The sequence below is a fragment of the Dermacentor albipictus genome, chromosome 6 (genome assembly GCF_038994185.2).
Source record: "Dermacentor albipictus isolate Rhodes 1998 colony chromosome 6, USDA_Dalb.pri_finalv2, whole genome shotgun sequence".
In the NCBI taxonomy this organism is placed as follows: domain Eukaryota; kingdom Metazoa; phylum Arthropoda; class Arachnida; order Ixodida; family Ixodidae; genus Dermacentor; species Dermacentor albipictus.
In genome coordinates, this window is record NC_091826.1 from 62,337,529 (window position 1) to 62,357,197 (window position 19,669).

Here is a 19,669-nt window from a genome sequence, read left to right on the forward strand (position 1 = left end):
CCCGAAGCCGGGCGGTGAGAGCAACGTTTGTGCGGGTGGATAGAGACGCCGATGCGTGAAGCAGCGTGCCACGTTTTGCTCGTGTTTCTTATTTGTGTGCCAGGAAAATGCTGCTCGCCTTGTGAACAAACATGCCTGCAATGAAACAATGAAACGGCAATGAAACAAGAAAAACCACGAGAAAGAGACAAAGTGATAGCTAGGGAGGGTGCAGCGCCCTTCCTATCACTTTGCCTATTTTTACTCCTGCTTTTTTGTTTGTGTTAATAAAACCTTGCTAGCATTCTACGACGAAATAGTGTACGTGACCACCGCCTTTGAACTTCGTGCGCATTTCCTAAGGGCTATAAACTTGTTACACTTATCATTTCAGGTGATCAAAGGTTTTTTTGGAACTGCTAAACTTGACAGAACAGAATGCAATTCAAAAGAACCTGAAGCTTTTTGCATCATAACAAATGACAGAGTCGCTGCGCAAGTAACTCTGATGTCGACTTTAAACAATGTCGATAATCTGCTGCGTCAAGGTGCGCTGTTTCGACAGCCAAGTTAAATCAAGATCCATTGGATGCAAGGCACACTGTTCACATTTGTTATGACTACATTCACATTGCACTGTTTGCTAGGAAATTCACTCCCTTATGTTTTTTCAGCCTCACATTGGACTTGTGCGTTCCTTCGGTGGAGATGAGTCTCATCCAACTATAATCAACTTTGCGCAGATATTCCGCCTTCTAAGCCTGTAACACCTGTTAAAATGGCGCTACGTGGGAGTGTAGAAGGTGTGCCAGGCCCTGCGCTCGTCGGCGTCAACGAAACATTCAAACAGACCAGAGAAGCCTGCAAGTCAAAGCATAGTCTTCGCAATGCCATTGAGGCGACGTTGATAAGTTGCGTGGAGCCAAGCAGCTCACCAGAATGTGCTTGCAATGAGCACACTTATGTTTGAGGAAACATAGAGGGCAATGTTGGTTATTATCTTTGTGGATATGTCACTCAGAAAGTCAGAAAGGGCGCACCATGTGATCTATGCATAACGCACATAAGCTCTGAAATCCCAGAAGATGGCTGCGACAGTTACTTAATTGAGTACAGAAGTCTCAAGCAATTGAGGTTCCTTAAAGAAACCGACGCCGAAGATGCTGGGCTTTATGAAGACTGCTAACAAAAGCTTCCCTGGATGAGGCAGGCCTTTACGGAGAGATATTTTGGAAGGTTTTAGATGATCTAGAGGGGTGCTGCCTCCCTCTTCTTGGTGATCCAGAGCATATGTTCGCGTTCACGTGCGAAGTACTGAATTTCTTCATTGTTATGCGGATGCAAAATTTGTACTCCAGGGATACCAACTGTCAACTAGAAAGCGGTCACAAGGTAGCTGTAGCAACCAAGAAAGTGCGTCGTTTGTGAATATCGATGCAGCATGCTTAGATTCATCAATCCGGCGTTGTACCGGTCCTATTCCCTTTTTTCATGTATACATAAAACATGCCGCAAACGAAAAGACTCACTCTCCTCTTCAATCACCTATTAGCTGATTTTTAGAGTGCACAATGTAAAAAGGTTATTCTTTGAACATTTAGTGCCATGAAGAGCAGCAAAAAAAAAAAAAATACTGGCAGAGTCGGCGGCGCACTGCTGCCTTGGGAAGCTTCCGTAGCCAACCGGGCCAATCGTTGCGGCAGCGCCACCACGCGAGAGGAGACGGCAGAGGGTCACGCTCTCGTGCTGCTCCCAGGCGGAGTTTTACAACTGAAAAGTATCTAGTAGCGATGACCACAGGTACTGTGGTAGCATATACAGTAACTCTACGTGTGCCGTTTGCCTAGCGCCACCGTACCACGTGAGGTCGGAGCATGGCTGCCGTTTGTTGCCGTACTTGCTCCAGATATTGCGTGCACTTTCTACACCGCCAGCTTCGCGTGATGAAGCAAGCGGCGAATCCTTGAGGAGCAGAAGCAGCAATGGCGTAGTATATGCTGCGCATTTTGATTTCGATTGTAATCGCCACCAGCTCAGGTGACGAAACATGGCCTCCGAGATTTGCGCGCGCCTGCCGATTGAACGCACGTTGGCTGGCGCGCGCAAATCTTGGAGGACATAGACGAAGACACGCGTAGTAAAGGTAGTCGACATAGATGGCGACATTGGTGTTGCGCGAAATGCTGCCGATGCCTTTCCGCGCTGTTTCGCACAATGCAAATTGTTACGCGCGTAGATTCTTAGCTGGCATGCATTCCATGAATGCATGTCTCTCGAATCCGTACTCAACAAAACTATGGTTTTGTTATGCTGCCGCGCGTCCCCACCTGTTCATTTTTCTTGTTCCCTCTGTAGTTGCGTGATGCATCTAGTGGTGCGGCGTATGCAAACAAATGCCCGCGCACAGGTGTCCGCGGCGCAAGGATTTTCCGCGACGTACGCTTTCGCTAAACCTTTACTTGAACTTACTTTATTGCACCCTAATTATGGCAAGCAAACACTAAGCTACCGAGTTCCCACAATAATAAATTGATTTCCATTTGAAACTGAATATTACCTTTAAAAAAATTGGAGTACGCTTAAGCTTCGCCATTAAGAGTGGAACCAAATGCCATTAAAAGATCCCTGACTGCTTTTCACGCTTCCCGTCAACTGCAGCTTACGTAACCGTAATGCTTACAGGGAAACGTTGGCGGCGAATGCTATGCATGACTGCGGAGGTGCGCCAAATAAAATTACATCGTCTTCAGGTTTCTGTTATTGTTTCGCACTTTCTATATCTAAGTCTGAGAAGATTTAATATAAACGGCATGCGCTGTCGGTGTTTTCTTTCGTGACATTTGTTTGTAGGCTATTATTCTCAAAATTCTGAGGAATAACTTTGTCAAGAATGTAAGACTAGATATGCGCAACTTTAGTGGTAGAACGGTGTGGCAATATAACCCGCGTATTCATGTGACATCATAGCAAGGCGTGGCATATACATATACCGAAATGTATACGGAAGTTTTCACTCACGGACAACTCCGCCGGCGCCGACACCGACATTGGATTTTTTCTTCCTTATCCTTATCGCGTTAAAATGTTTCAAGACTACCATTAAAACACCTAATTGACAAATATAATGAGATATTCATTTAGTCGATATACTCTATCTTTATTTCACTACTTTTGAAATTGTTTTGTCTTACATGCATGTGCCAGCTTTGAAATTTTGTTCTGTGTTTGATGACTGACATTTTTTTATTACTAGGCGGTGGATCGGTGGATGCGTTGTGACGTCATGATACATTGGCTCGTTTCATCCCTGCAATCCCTGCGACTGCCACACGTGAGCGTAGCAAGAAGAAGCGCGCAGCACTCTTGTCCCTGTTTGAAGCTAATGTCTTCATAGCTGACTTCACACGGTTGGTATATCTGGGTTCTGAGTATCTTGTGACCACTTAAAAAAAATCTGCCCTTTCGCGCCTCCAGAGCGTCGTAGGGAGTCTCAAATGGTACGAAAATGTAGGTCTCCACGAGACCAGGGGCGAGAATTAGTCGCAGAGTGGTTAAAATTAACGGTATGCGCACAATCAGCACCAATACAGTCAAAATTAACCCCGTTGTAGTATACCTCTGTAAAGGGTGCACCGCCGTAGATAGAGACATGTTGAGGCAGAGCCGCCGTGCGGCACACTTTTGTGAAATGAGTGAATTCACTTGGACTAAGGTTTGCGCGTCGTCTGGAAGGCGACTTCACCGGCCACAAGAAGCTAGAATTATTCGCAGAGTAGGATGGTTAGCGGTAAGGGCGCAGTTAGCGCCATTCGTATAGTCTAAAATTAGACACATTGCAGCATAGACTGCGCTTTCTACGGTACCGGCCAATCCCTCTCGAGCAAAGAAAAAAAAAGGAAAAAGAAAAAAAAACAAGCAAACGAAAGAAACTGTTAACGAAGTGTTAACCCTAAAGAAGACAAGGTCGATGTAACTGCGTGTGAAATGCGATGTGAATACGATACGAAATGAGAATAATGAACAAGAAAAATAGAGAAACAGAACAGATCATGGTCAGCATTTAGTCATGGAATCATTTGAGCCACCATCTATGTGCGTCAATCTTGTCTTTCTTTTAGCGTCAAAACTTGGTTGACCCTTTCTTTTTTTCTTGATCGACGTCGTTAAAGCGAGCCTAATTACCACGAAACATCACCAATACATTTCTCTGTGCCATGTGGTCGCGATACTGTCGATGATGGTAGGGCGGTATTTCGAGGCCAACTTCAGTATCAAATTAGAATGTATGTATTTCCCGACTTGCACACTAGTTAAGTCTCATCTATTTGCACGTTTTATTGGCAGTAATATGTTAAAGTTTGAATGTTGCAGTGCCGGCCGCGTGTGTAAACCTGCACATCTGTAAGCGCAGGGACCAGTCTTACTCAGCTAGAGGCCTTCACTCCCCTGCACTTACGAGGTATTATTATTCTAATTTATTTGTTACTTATTTTTGTTTTGTAATAAAACAAGCTCCTTGGGCACTTTCTTACAAATTATATGCTTGGTCTGTGTCATAGGTGTTTCGTGCGACGTCATGTTGGAACTTCGTTTTTCCTATTAAAACGACATGACAAACATCATTACGATCTCTGCCAAATAACATCAAATATATTTAGTTGCCCTGTCGTGCGCTGCGCAAATTCATAGGCATCCCGGTGGTTAATACAGGCATTCGTTGAAGTAAAAAGAGAGAGAGAAACACCAGAAAGAGAGGAGAGGCTTTGGAAGGCGACCACGTGGAATCCAAACGGACGCAAGCTGCCACATTGCAAGATTAAGGCTCAACACTATCGCAATGTTTGACAGGCATCTAAACAGCTCGCAATCATCGAATTGAAGTCAGCATAGCTAAAGAAGAGAGTTGGTCAAGTTGGTGCTGCTGATTTTGTTGCGGCATAATTTTTAGCGAGAAAAAAACAAAAAGAAGGTTCGCGCTGGAAACTATGTCACAGCAGAATCACCAAACTGATATGTATCATGGCCGTGCCCGTTCTGCTGCCGAATCCATGCGTGGGCGCTGTGAGAAGCTTTTCCTCTCGAAGTTATTTACACAATCGAACCCGATATGACGAATCCGGTTAAAGCGAATTGTTCTGTAAATCGAACATGACCGATACTCACGTAGAATAACTTCTTCATAGCCAACTCATTGGGATATATATTGAATTCGGCGCGTCCGCTTTGCCGCTCTCCGGAAATATAAACAACATTCGTCGCCTCGAAGGCGGTGAAACGAAATCAGAAGACCCGGCACCGAGAACGCCATCGAGAACGTTCTTAGTGACGCTGAAAAACAGTTCAAGGCGCAATCAGAAATTGCTGTCTACTACGCATAGTTTCGTTTTCCATAAAGGGAGTCCTTGCTTTCTTCTTTCTTCATTTTCTTTTTTCACAGAGTATGACAAATCCGTGTATAGCGAACGATAGGCGAGTTTGTGTGTGTCGAATTACCTCATAGTATATCGAACCGTCGTCTATGCACAATCATTGTAACCGCGGGTCCGACTGTACTGATTCGCTTTGTACCTTTCGCAGTGAATTCGTACTCAGTGAGCTAAGGCGCGGTGTGCCAGACTTGTGAGCCAAACTTGAGAACTGTTTCCACGCACAGAGAAGGTATCGCGGAAGGTCGTTCTTACCCAGGCACCTAGGGGCCGCCGCTGACCACTGTCCAGACTCGAGGCAGGTACGGACGCTCGGGCCGGACAGCTTGTATCCGGACACGCAGCGGTACTCCATCTGCTGCGGGGACAGCGGCACCGTGTACGACTTCGGCGGCTTGTCCGGGTCCCCGCACTGGTACTTCTCTGCACAGAATTCGAAGCTTTACGCACACATGTCCGGTTTCTTTTCACTTAGCCGAGCCATGCAATGATTTAGGTGAGTCAACTGTGACACGTCCACTCACGCATGGCGTCGCTGACAGGCATCTGTTAATTCCAATAGCACGGTGCTTTTTTAAACCAAGTTTATGCACAGAAATAACCAGGTTGGTTGATATTTAGCTCGCGCACGTAAGTGCAGAAATCCGACGAATCTATTGATTGATCTTAGATCTATTAAAGGTTTTCGATCAATTGAGTTAAAACCTTGAGTCTGTGCCTATAGCCCTATTTCGGGCTATAACGCGCGCAAATCTTGTCAAGGCGTGCGCACGCATTCTACTCGTAACGCCAAGAAGTCGTCTTTGCTAAGAATTGTCGAGACGTTCCAAATTTAAGATCGCTCACCTCTGAGCACGTAAATCTCGACCTCGCACAGGCTGAAGTGGTCGGGGTCCTTGCGCTTGTCGGCGACGTCGACGTACTGGCCGATGATGCCTTTGCCTTCGTCGCACATCAGGACCACCGTCTGGGTCGCTGGGGTGAACAATAGACGACTCCGTTAGGGCGCTCAGCCAATCGTCACCATTCTCATTCAACATAAATTGTTGAATGAGAATGGCACATGAATTGTTTGTTTATATTATATATATATATATATATATATATATATATATATATATATATATATATATATAGAGAGAGAGAGAGAGAGAGAGAGAGAGAGAGATGGACGCATGTGCGTTTTACTCGCGTCATGTTAAAGGGACGCTAAAGAGCGAGACTAACAGACAAGTGGTTGGTTAGGTATTCTTTCAAGACGTCATTTTCATAATATTCTAAGAGAAAGGGTGGCCTTAATGAAGGAAACGAAAGCCGAAATTTTCTTGCTTGTATTTTACGCGAAACCTCAACGCAGGCATAACAGTGCGACGTCACGCATTTCAAAGTATATTCTTGCACTTGGGTCGTTTTGTTGCAGCAAAAAGTTATATATATATATATAAACTTGATAGGTTGAGTCTGTCGTTTCTTTATAACGCAATGTAGGACTTCGCCGATAAACGACTAACCCTGCTGACACGGGCAGGCGCTGTCCAAGGTCACGACGTCACGTGAATGAACTTCGGGGTATTGTTGCCACCCGTCTTTTTTGTTTCTGAGTTGTCTCCTGCTTACTATAAGCCTTCGATTAGGGCAAGAGTGGCCGTTTCTTCAGTGCAAAAGAGTAATCCACTGGTAAAGTTCAACAGAACAGTCCTCTTTGGTGTCCCTTTAATGCAGGAACTGACCCGCACACCGAGCACTTACAGAACTTTCCACTGAATGCGGCGCATCTGTTGAACACAGCCTTGTTGCCCTCGTAGCTCACGACACGGACCTCGAGATCCTGCCGGGAACCTGCGTGAAGCACAAAGAGTACCGTAAGTGAAACCATTGTATACGCACAAAGCACACACTCATGTCAAACCTGCACAAAATATACGACGTGGCCTCCGAGATTCGCGTCCGGATTAATTTCGACCACCAGGGGATCTTTAATTTGCTGCCAATATACGGGAAGTGGGCGTCTTTTGCATTTTGTCTCCCACCGAAATGCGGCCGCCGCGGCCGGGATTTGATCCCGCGACCTCGATCGTGCTTAGCAGCGCAACACCCCCAGCAGTCGACACCTAGTGTGCTGTGGCCCGAAATGTGTCGCCCTTAATGTCCTGCGAAATTTCTGCGCGCTCGCGGTAACATATGTCTTGTCCGTAATACGCTCTGCTGCCGGCGGCGGTCCCAGCGGCAGAAAGCAAGCACCGGAAGGAAGCGCTGTTTTCCACGGTGAGCAAATTTTGCCTTTCACCTCCTTTGACCTCGATGCTGAGCCCTCGAACGCGCACGTGCTCTGTCACCAACGTCCGTAAGAATTTGCTCGCTTAAGCGTCTACCCCTCCTCCCCCCCCCCCCCCTTTTTTTTTTGAGTATCGATAAGTCACTAGCACTATAAGCACGACAGCATGCAAGGATGAACTGCGAGACTTGGTTGTCGCAGTGCACGCACATACGTGAATCGGCAGCGTTAGCTTTCGTTGTACGTATGTACTATCGTCGTCTCTATAACGGCGAACACGCGCGCTCGTAGAAGGCAGCCTCGTCAAATAACGCCTGTGTAAGCAACTTATAGGCAACAACTGCTTCGGCGATCACGTATTGCGCGGCGTCTCGACGAGATGTCACAGGAAAGCAACATAAAAGAAGGGCACCGTCCGTTTTGTTTCTTGTTTTTTGCTTACAATCCCGGCACGAGCGTTTTCTTTTATCTTCACCTTCCATGTGGCTGCTTGTGGAACCCCAGCGAACAAGCTCTGCTGCGATATTTGAAGGCTACTGGACTGAGTCAGCGTCTGTGACCCGGACTGAGTGACCGAACGATATCCCCAGTGGACTTTCTCTTCTTCTTTTAATCTTTCAGTCCCCTTTTCCCTTTCCCCAGTGTAGGGTAGCCAACCGGGCTCAGTCCTGGTTAACCTCCCTACCTTTCCTTTATCATTTGCTCTCTCTCTCTCTCCCCCCCCCCCCCAGCGAACAACGAAGTTTCAATTCGAATTTCGTATGAAATGTGGAAGTCTATGGCAGCTACGTAAAGATACGGAGTGATCGGTGTGTATGACGTATGGCGGCTAGGCAGAGCGATCGCCCTAAAAAGATTCTTGCGTTTTTCTCCACTCCCGTGCGGTATGAACATGGAAAAAATGAAACATGCAAGAAGGTGCCTTATTAGTAGAATGAACGGAACCACTCTCCCCTCTGCTTTTGTTTTGGCGCACATGTCGCCGCTGTGTTGCGCGACGTGTGACCGGCGAGGCTATTTTGCCGGGCGCTCGCATGTTTCCTTCCATTAGAATGACGATGAACACAATCGTAAGCATTAAATGTGAGAGGAAACACAGAGATCGTTTTTTGATCAACGATTACACGTAACGCGAGGATTTGAATCTGACAAGTCAATGTGCAACTAACAGCGTTACCCCGTTGAACATCTATTTATATTGCGAGAACACATTGAGATCAAGGCGTGATTTGTCACAATGTTCAAGCGACACGAAAGCGATCCGGTCAACGACTAAGCAGAGTGAGCTTTCCTCCACGTCTTTTGCTGGCGTCCGTGTTTGGAACAATATATATATACATATGGCCATGCTGCGATTTAAGACCGACGTAATGCGATCATTACGGTACACAATAATAGGCAAAAGTTAAGATTTTTCGCCCGAGAGAAACATGTTTTCAATAGTGAAGTTCAAACCGTGCGTTACGACCTCCGCAGCTCAAGTGCACACTTAATTCCGCGTAATTATTTTAAATCGTCGTTATAAACTTAAATTCGTCACTCCGAACCAGCTGGGAACGGCGCCGGTTCAAGGAGTATGGAATGCGTTGTACTTGCTACTCTTGGATAGCAACACATAGAAATGTGCAAGCTCGAACTGCAATTCCAAGTTACGGTCGCCTTTCGTTCAATGAGCTGTTCATTCCTGCGTTTACTCGCTACTCTGTTGGGTTTTTAACGTATATTGTAATGTTCTATTATAAAGCTCTGTAGAGAGAGAGAGAGAGAGCAAATGATAAATGAAAGGTAGGGAGGTTAACCAGGACTGAGCCCGGTTGGCTACCCTACACTGGGGAAAGGGAAACGGGGACGGAAAGATTAAAGAAAGAAGAGAAAGTCCACCGGGGATATCGTTCAGTCACTCAGTCCGGATTACTCAATCCTGTATCTTTCAAATATCGCAGCAGCGCTTTTGTGGCCTTTTGTAGCTGCGATATACGAGGCCATGGTCCCAAGATCTTGATCAAGGAGAACGGTTTTCTATCTAACTGGTTGAGAGCTGTGCAGAGATCTTGTTTTTCATTTTCAAATGATGGGCAGTAGCACAGCTCTGTAAATGTACCATACGTCAGTGGCATAGCCAAGGGGGGCCACTGGGCACGTTCCCCTCGCCCGAAATTTTTGTTAGTATGCAACTGCCTAACCTTCCCCCTCCGGCCCCTTTCCTGAAACAAAATCTGGTTACGCCACCGCAGTACGTTATTCGCGATACATGTGCGAGGGTAAGATAAATGTATATGGCAGTGCCCACGTTATAACCAAATGCCTGTGAAAGCGAGATGTCCAAGTTTATCTATAAACCCTCTATTTTGATTCTGAATAAACCATTCAGAATGGATTAGAGCCACCCCAAGATTCGTGTAGGGTCGTGCAAGGCGCAACGATGGCTCTAAGTCGGCAGCAGTGGTTCACACGGTGTAGGCACCCTGGCTATAGCCACCCTGTATACGCTGACGTTCAAGTGAAGGCCGCGGCGTCAGTTCTCAAGCTACTTTGCTAATTGTGAGGTGCCATCTCTAGAAGCTGTCGAATTCTGCAATGTTGCCAGATTCGCCATCTTGTCAACTCTGATTGGCTCACAAGGCGGCCACAGCCGTTCCTATTGGAAGAAAACGCCAGCATGGCGGAGTTCGATAATATGGTTCAATTTGACAGCGTCCAAATAGCAACTCTGCCCCAACCAGCTCATGGTCTGTCATGACAAACCTGGCCAAGTTGGGCTAGAAGAGTTCCAGTTCATTTTCCGCGCTTTCCCATTCGGTAACATGCCGTAAGGGACTCGTAAAATATTTCCTCTAGTCAATAGAGAGTTTTAGTATAGCGTAAAACCCTTGCGTTAGCGTTAGCGTGCGACGCAACGCTAACGCAAAGAAAGACTGCACTGCGCGGCACAAGGTAGTGTTTCAGAATAGCGGAACGGAGAAAAGCGTTAACGTTAACGCAAACAAATACAGCGCCATCTAGATGTAAAGACACAAAGTACTGGAAAGCCAAATCCACACGAAATGTCGAGCTTATCCAATGCCGAATCCGCAAGTGTGTCCCTAAGTCAAGCTTATCGAAAGCCACAGTCGCTGCGTTAATTACGCATGTAGGTGTTTGGTTTGAGCGTTGTTTTGTCGAGAGTCGCGAAACATACCGATTAATCTTGGCATGCTGCGATCGAGTGTTCTGTGGGACCCATATTACGTGTCCTTTTTAAGTTGGGATGACATAGACACCCTCATGCTTCGGGAATGAGAGCGACCGCGCAGGTTCTACGTGTCCTCAAGATCCACTCAACGTCGAAGCTATACCGGAGGGGACGTTTCGCCGGCAATTTCTCTTCCAGAAAGCGGATTTCCCACTTCTTTCCAATTTTTTGCAACGGACGCCCACCTTGACGTCCATCCGAATGGGTTCAAGGCGAAAACCTCCTTCACGAGGTTCATATCGTCGTCGTTGGTAAAACGCACACGCATTGTGACCACAGCACCGACCACACTACTGTGTTTTGCCGCGGAAAACATGACATGCATCGGTTCCACATGCGGCTTTACACCAAGCGAACGAGCGAAATACACTTGGGCGCCATCTCGAGGCGGATACAGCAAACACATTTAGCAAACCCATAGAGCTGCTCTACTAACTCTATGAGCAAACCCTCTCGTTAAGCCTACTGCGCTGCTAATCGAGAACGTATATCGTAAACAACGCCCATTTGTCACCTGTGCACCGCTGCCGAAGCATCATCACACAAATCTAAGGCGAATACGAGCATTAGTGGGGAAGGATAGAGCCTAGCAGTGCAGGCAGACGGCTCGATAGATCCGAAGCGGGCTGCTCTCACTTTGACTGGCGCCGCCATCTTGCCGTACGTAAGGCTCCCCTTGCGTGCGTTAGCGTTCAAGGTTCAACGCTAAATCCTGAAAATAGCCAACGCCTCCTATAGCTATATGCCTGGAACGTCGCTCTCTTTTCCATAGGGAGCTCTCTGCCGAGTTTTGCGACCATGCGCCGCAGGACGGCGCGCGCCACCGTACCGGTCCCCATGGCAACCACTGCCGCCGCCGCCGAAAGCTCACGACGCGCCGGCCGCTTGGCTGCCGACGTCGCTCCCGGTAGCGTCTCCCGGTAGCCGTGCCACCGGCGTGTTTACAAGGGCTGGCCGCAAGAGGCGCTCGCCACCGTACCAAAAGGAGGAGAGTACAGGCGAGGGAAGGGCAGCGCGTTTGCGGCTCACGTTCCAGGCATTGTATATTCTAGGAGGCGTTGAAATAGCGTACGTACGTAAGAGCTCCAGCAGCGTTTACGTATAGCGCATGCGCAGTGTGCACGCAACGCTAACGCTAACGCTAACTCTTTGCGTTTGCTGCTTTACGCTATACTAAAACTCTCTAATAAGCTCGTCAATAAAAAAGAATGGTGCGGTCAGTAATGTCGATCTCGTCGTTCTTGCGCGCAGTGAAAGGCGACGGCAGCGCCACCGCATATTCGTGACGTCACGCCTTTCGTGAGTACCTGTCGTAGGGGAATATCTGTGCAGGGACACTGGATGACACAATCTGGGTGAAGGACAGGCACAGGGAAGAGTCAAGAAGCGTGCTGGTGCGCGCACGCGGCACACTCACTGACGTGCGGCACCGTGAGTGCCACGGACAGCACGTGGTAGGCGGCGCCCAGGTCCACGCGCCACCACCGCGGCGGTTGGTAGGTGGTGTAGAAGCAGCTGCTCTTGGAGCCGTCCAGCGCGTTCCCCGGGGGATAGGCGTAGAGGTAGCCGGACGCCCCCGGGATGCGCTGCACCGTCAGGCTCGTGTCTGCGCGGCGAAGCACCAGAATGAGCACCCTCTTTAGGGACGGTGGAGCTGCTGTACACATCGATCCGCCTGCACCTCCGCTCTTGAGTTCTCGCTGGCGTTAGTAAGTGCGAGTGTTTCGAAATGGACGCAATTGTTTTCTTCAAGCGAAGGCACTTTCGCAGTGCGGAGAAAGCGCCTTAACGGCATTCGGGTATTTCGACGTTACGTTAGATATCTACTGTCCAGTTCGTTATGGGGAGTGGGGGGTATTTCTATTTAAAAGTAAAACATATTCGAAAAAGATCTTCGATGGAGTAATTTCACATGAATATCAATCAGTAAGTTTCGCGTGTTTGATATAGAGATTAATTACTTTTGTCCAAGTTTGTTATGTTGTCCGTTATATATTCCGTTGAGAATTACAGACCATTGTCTTTAACAAGCATCACATGCGAGGTAATGGAACACGTAATTTATACTTTGATCATTTCGCATTTAGTTAAACACGATATTCTAAGCTCTAGTGAGAATGGTTTTCGACAAGGTTTTTTTATGTTCTACACAGTTCAATTCTTTCGCGATCTGGCCTCGGCAATAGACAAAGCCAAATTAATAGAATGCATATTTCGAGATTTAAAAAGAAAGCCTGCGATGTGGTCGCCCACGATTTTCTAATCTCAAAACTTAGGGCTTACAAATTGGATTGGATAGCTTGGATTGCCGAATATCTACGCTCAAGACAGCAGTCTACGATGCTCAACGGTTTTTCTTCTGTATATATTCCAGTAACCTCAGATAGGTGATCCTCAGGGATCAGTTCTGGGTTCCATTTTATTTTCACTCCTTATTAATGATATTGCAACTGACGTCACGTCTTTAGTTAGAGTTCTTGCGGCTGATTGAGTCGTTTATAGAGTCAGAGATAATGCAAGTGAAACTGCATCGTTACAGACTTGTTTAGACATACTAGGAACATGGTGCAATACGCGCGAAATGTCACTAAATGTTCAAAAATGTGTTCACGTCACCTTTTCAAGGAAGGGCGCACTTCAGTCAGTACTTATACCTTGAGTTACATGGCATTTAAAAAGGTTGACGAATACAAATATTTCGGAACTTTAATGACGTCTGACTTAAGATGGCACAGGCACCTTACACACATCAAGAATAAGCTAGACAATAGGTTCATTGGAATTCCTGCGCCGTAACTTCAGTCACTTACCGCATAAATTATAGAAGAGCAATTGTATTTCACTTATGTTCGCAGTTTACTTGATTACGCTTGTATCTGTTGGGATCCATGCACGGCTGATTTCGCGGAACTGTCTGAAAGAGTGCAGAATAGGGCAGCTAGGTTTATTCTGAGTAATTATAGTGGAAAATTAACTATGGCAGAAAGTAAAATTAATTTAGTGTGGCAAAAATTAAAAGACCGCCGAAAAAAATCTCCGGTGGCAATTTTTTGTCACGCTGCTTAATATTCTAAAACAGGCATTGAGGGATATATATATATATATATATATATATATATATATATATATATATATATATATATATATATATATATATTAAGGCGCCTGCTTATACGTCCATGAGACGAGACCCTGCACTGAAAGTCTTCAAGTTCCCTTTCAGGGGTTGCGTCTGAAGCATTTCTTTTTGTTCCAATTATAGGAGAATGGAATGCTCTTTCGCCTGACATTGCTAATATGGAAAACATTGCTGCGTTTTATCGCGCTTCATGTATGTGATCACTTGTTTCTTCCTTTACATTGTAACCCCCCTGCGGTAATGCCCGCATGGACGATTCAGTGCAACTTAGGTGCTGGCCTTAAAATGCCAGGAGCAACGTAATCATTAATGAATGGTGGCGCTTTTCCTTTTTTGCGATGGCAACATGCGTGAAACAAAGACGTTCCTGCAACGTTGCGGATACTATCACAAGATGTCGCCGCCGTCGTTGCTGCTACCATACACGTCTCTGGCGTTCCGTTATTCCGTAGACTGCAATTCGTATGCCCGCAAACACGTGCTCATCTGGTTACGATAAGTCGATATGCTAGGGCGTCCGTCCTGGCTCTTGCGAAGACTTGCCTGCAAGTTGGAACACTGCCGCCAAGCCTAAGCGTTAGCATTAACGTGAGTTCGGCTATTAGGTTAAGCGTTACGCTCTTATTTAACTATGTGTAAACCAGACGGGCTATGCAAAAGCACACTGTCTTGCACTCTTCTTTTTTTTGGCCTAAAACCTCGGCAGTACTCGTCGTTTGACTGCCGATAAGGCAGTCAAACGACGAGTCATGTCGTTTGACGAAGGGCCACCAAGCATCAACCAACAGGGATCATCAAGGCTTTCGATTCTCTGCGGGCAGGAGTCTTGATCGATCGATGGCTTTCAGAGTACCAGTGAGCACTAATTGGATAATCTAGAGAACGTTCGCGAAAAAAAAACAACAAATTGGCATGCCTCCCATCGGCGTTATCTTCATGTCGCGTTTACTTATCGGGCTTGCACTAATAAGATGACCGCCACTGTAGCGACGCTCCGAGCTGGACTTTACGTCACGGAGGACTGAAGGTGTCTCCGAAGGTGACTCATTGATCAAGTATACACGGCTGCAGCCGTGTGCCTACGTAATGCGCATATGTGTATATATATGCGTACCGCACACGGGCAACGCTCCAGACCAGGTTCCGTTGTCGAGGCACTGGCGCGTGCTCTGGCCGAGCAGGTTGAAGCTGGAGTCGCACGTGTAGGAGACGGTCTGGCCCTTTTCGTACGAGTCCCGGATCAGGCTGATGCGGCCGTACGCCGGCCTGCCCGGGAAACCGCAATGCTGCTGCTGTTGCTGCGTTCCTGCGAAAACAAAACAAACAAACACATGAAACAACTGCGGGTGAGCGACAAGAGTGTGGAACACACGAGCAGACGGCACCACAAATACATTTAAGGCAGAAAGCTGGACAAGTTGGTGGTTATTCGTATAAGGGGACATTGCACTAGCGCACAAAAAATGACACGTACAGGAACATGAATAAAGACACATCGAACGCTAGCTAACGTTCGGTGTGTCTTTTTTCGTGTTCCTGTCCGTGTCATTTTTTACGCGCTCGTGCAATGTCCCCTTATACCACAAATACACTGCACGATGGACGTCCTGGACGTCCTGGTCCTGACGTCCAATGGACGTCATGGACCTGGAGCCTTCGACCGCCTCTGAAATGACCTGTCGGCTTGTGGTCGACACCTTGACCTCCATGCCGCGGTGAAAGCGGGGGAAAGTAGTTGTCTCATTTGTTCCTATCTCTTTCGTTCCTTAATCATGGTTGTTTAAACGACACAGTCACTTGCTTGCGTGCCACATCTGAGAACATATTAGGAGCCATTAGATTGAGCCATTACGCTATATTAAATTCGAATAGATTGCATCGCTTCTTGTATAAGGTGTACGTGGACCCCACAGTCTTACACCAAATGTAGCGCCGCCGCACCGGCCGGTGTTAAGCGATGGAGATTGCGACGAGGTGAAAATCAACATACAAAGAGGTTGGCTCGGAAAGAGCGTGATCAGACACGCCCGTGTTGTTATAACTATAATGTAAGTAGTAACGGGACGACCGTGTCTCACGGTCCCAGTAGATAAGCGTTTGAGGCACACAAGTGGGGACCGAAGTGATCGTAAGAATCATGAGGCATCACGTTCTAGCCATGCTGTACACTGACGCACAAACTTGGAGGTAAATTGGGGGTGCGGGGTGGGCGAGGTTCTCGCGCGACCGCGTAACATTGACACGGCGCCTGATATGGGTGCAAGCCACGCCTCGTAATTTTGCGCGAGGTCGTTCTGCACTGCAGGCAGCGACTTCGAGCCGCGTTTAACCGTGGCCGCGTGTGTGTGTAGAGTCGGGCAAATCGCCGAAACGCGTTCGACTCAACCTTCGACGACTTGCACAGGTCGTGTTACTATATATGCGCGTGACTTCGCTGTGTGAGACGAGGACGTGCGAGGTGCACGCGGTGACGGTAAAAAAAAAGTTTGCATCGTGTCTTTCGTGCACGAAAACTCCTCCACTAGCTGGTCTGACGTTCTGCTGCGAAACGGGAGTGGCGCTCAGGTCCCCGGGTTCGATTCCCGATTCCACGGAGCCACATTTCCGCGAGGTCGTCGGAACGGGAAACGCACTCCCGTCACTGTGATTTCGCCGCACGTTATGCAAATCCGAGTACGTAAGATCGGCTAAAGCTTGGGGTGTTCGAACACAAGAAGTGACGAACCGATTTGAATATCAAGTACTTTCTCATTTCAAGACAAATTTAAATATAAAGGTGCCATGGAATACTACTGGTTACAAAAAAAAAAAAACGATGAAGGCTTATTTGCATTATTTTATACATGTAATCCCGTTCAGAACTGTACTTCAGGTCAACTGAAGACCTCGTAAGTCAGAGACAAGTGAAAGATGATCGTAACAATGATGATGTCAGTAACGAAACTCGTGAACAGCACATTACTACTTGTTGAATTAACAAAGTGCAATACTGCAGCCTAACACATCATTTGTGGGGTTGCAAAAATGACGCAAATACAACAAATTACCCTGCACAAATTACGAAAGAAATTCGTAAGCCGCGTAATTAGTGTGAGGCACCCTTAATGAATGACTGGAAATTCATATGATTCGTATTAAATGACAAGCGTATACAGACCACGGATTGCCAGCGCGACCGGCGGGCAGCAATTATGACCTCGCTTTAGTTTTCGCCAACTAAGCTTACATAGAGGCACGTGTACAGTGTTTGTCAAAAATTACGAAACCAGTGAGTGACCGACCCACGCCGTGGCCCGACCTGACATTCGGGCCAATCCTACTGCAGTTCTGTAGATACCCCGGTTGATTGTTCCAAAGCAATAGCCATTGCAACAGACAGTGCTCAATTCTCTCTCTCTCTCCTGACCTCAGGGGCAACAGTACTTAGCGCGTTAGAAGCCCAGCAGCAGAATCCCACGACAGACGTTTCCGCGCACCTATAGTTGCTTCGAAACTTTCGACAAAGATAACATCGTTTCTGACCCCATCGACGTCCTGCCATAGCTCTTGCGTATCGAGACCGGAGAGAAATTCGACGCGGTCGTTGCACTGTGACAGATCAGCGAACCCATCACCACCACAGTTCGTTCGCGACATTGCATGGTCCTTCGACCGAGCGCGCTACTTTGACGCCTCTCGAAACGTGTATAGGCGTAACCTCGTAGGCGTCCTTGTCATCGCAGCTTTTCCAACCTCGCTCCAGCGCACTCCACCGGTGGCCGGGCGACACAATCGACCCGCATCAATAGCGCGCGCTCAACAAACAATATTTCAATCCAAACGTGCTCTGTAGATCGTAGCTTAAATCAGTTGCGGACGCGCGTGCAGTGCGAATTGCTTCTTCAGTCCCTCGTCCGACGACGTGGTCCGTTGTGACTGGTCGTAAATTGCTTCAGATTGCGAAAGGGTGCCTGAGTGCCTCTCGCGCGTTGCGACTCGAGGAGGGTGCATTGTCGGATGGGGAGTCTCCCCCCCCCCCTTCTCTCCCCCCCCCGTCCGCCGTGCAGTGCGCACGCAGCATTCTTGGCTCGTGGCTGGTTGTGCACCGAGGTCGTGCGGCGCTCACAGCTGATATGCTCGCGCGCCCCCCAAGTCAAGGACGCCGCCTCATTTCGCTCGACGCGGCGGAGAAGCACACGATGAGCAATGTAGGCATTCGTCGTGGGCACCTCGGTGTGCCGCTGATGTAGCGGCGGCGCTTTGAACCAGCCGTGTAGGGTAACTCCGTGCGCAGTCCTCACTCACTCACTCACTCACTCACTCTACTCCACTCACTCACTCTACTCCACTCACTGACTCACTTGCTCGTTTGCTCACTTCACTTGCTTACTTCGCTCCCTCACTCACTTCGCTCCCTCCCTCACTCACATCACTTACTCGATGGCTTTACCCTCTCACTTACACACTCACTCAGTTCGCTCGCTCAGTCGCTCACTTCCCTCGCCGACTCACTCACGCGCACATTGTCCAGTGTTTCGTGGTGCGTTCCCGCTGCGTTGCGAGTAGAGGAAAGTTGCTTGGGCCAACTAGTTCATCAAGCATCGACCAACATAACCCAACACTGTTTTTTTTTTTCAGACCTCTTCCGTCGTCGCGTTCACGACGAAAGAGCGTTTATGGCAAGCGCGCTTGTTTTTTCTCCCACGTTCCGTAGTCGCTCTGCAGTGACGCCATGCAGTGGCCCCGGGGCGACAGTGAGTGCATCACCCCCGCGCCGTCCACCGGAGAACAACGACATCAGAGCGAGCGCTGTCCCAAACGGCGCGTTCAGGGCACTGCACTGTAAAGGAAGTTCCCTCGCACTACCCAACACGCGCAGCAACGTATACACAACAGCAATAAGCGACCGCGCCGATGATGTCAAGGGCCACCCGCTCGGCCTAGATTCCACGCACGTCCGTCCTCACATGTGGGGCGAGAAAGTCAGCAGCGAGGCGAGCGACCGTCGAGGGGGCAGATGTCTGGAGAGAACAATGCTCGTGCCGCCGCTGCTGCTGCTGCTGCGGAGGCTTCAGCTGCAGCATCCGTGGTGTCGCCGGTTGCGTTGCGTTCGCCCCCGCCGTTCCGTGCCTGTTATTATGCGGCATTTTCGCCGTATACTCCCGCCTTGACAACTCGCTTCCATCTCACGCCTTCGGATACCAGACGTACGGGGCAGCGGCCGAAATTACCGAAGAATGTCGCTCCTAAGCGCCGTTCCCAAACGGCTGGTCGCTTTCGTTATAGCGTTATTCTCGCTATTGCGATCGGACCATATAGCCGTCTGTGCGTGTTTGTGTCGCTTCTCTTCGTCCTTGCGTAGTTCGCACTCATTTTTGAAATGGCTCAGCATTTAGCAAAATTAGTTTTAGGAGGACATTCTAACATGATCTAACCTGTATCGTCTAGTCCGAAGGGAACTGGGGTGAAGCCCGCGAACAGTGTTCCCTTTAATCAAGCACTTGACGGACGGTAAGTCATATTGGATGCGGTTTGTTGCTGTTCTTGTTTTCTATATATTCGGGAGAACGTTGTGAAGAAGTTGAAGGGGGAGCCAAAATTACTTTGTTATATCCGTTACTTCGTTATATTAATTTTGC

At 48.0% G+C, this 19,669-nt stretch overlaps 1 protein-coding gene across 1 annotated transcript in view; it reads right to left on the reverse strand.

Moving 5' to 3' along the window:
- LOC135896584 (complement component receptor 1-like protein) overlaps positions 1-19,669 on the reverse strand; it is a 148,328-nt gene that overhangs the window by 18,359 nt on the left and 110,300 nt on the right. Inside the window, exons 2-6 of the mRNA XM_065425040.2 lie at positions 15,166-15,357; positions 12,330-12,518; positions 7,155-7,244; positions 6,252-6,380; positions 5,661-5,828 (exon numbers count right to left, since the gene is read on the reverse strand). Coding sequence (XP_065281112.2) covers positions 5,661-5,828; positions 6,252-6,380; positions 7,155-7,244; positions 12,330-12,518; positions 15,166-15,357 — 768 coding nt within the window. The remainder of the gene's footprint in view (positions 1-5,660; positions 5,829-6,251; positions 6,381-7,154; positions 7,245-12,329; positions 12,519-15,165; positions 15,358-19,669) is intronic.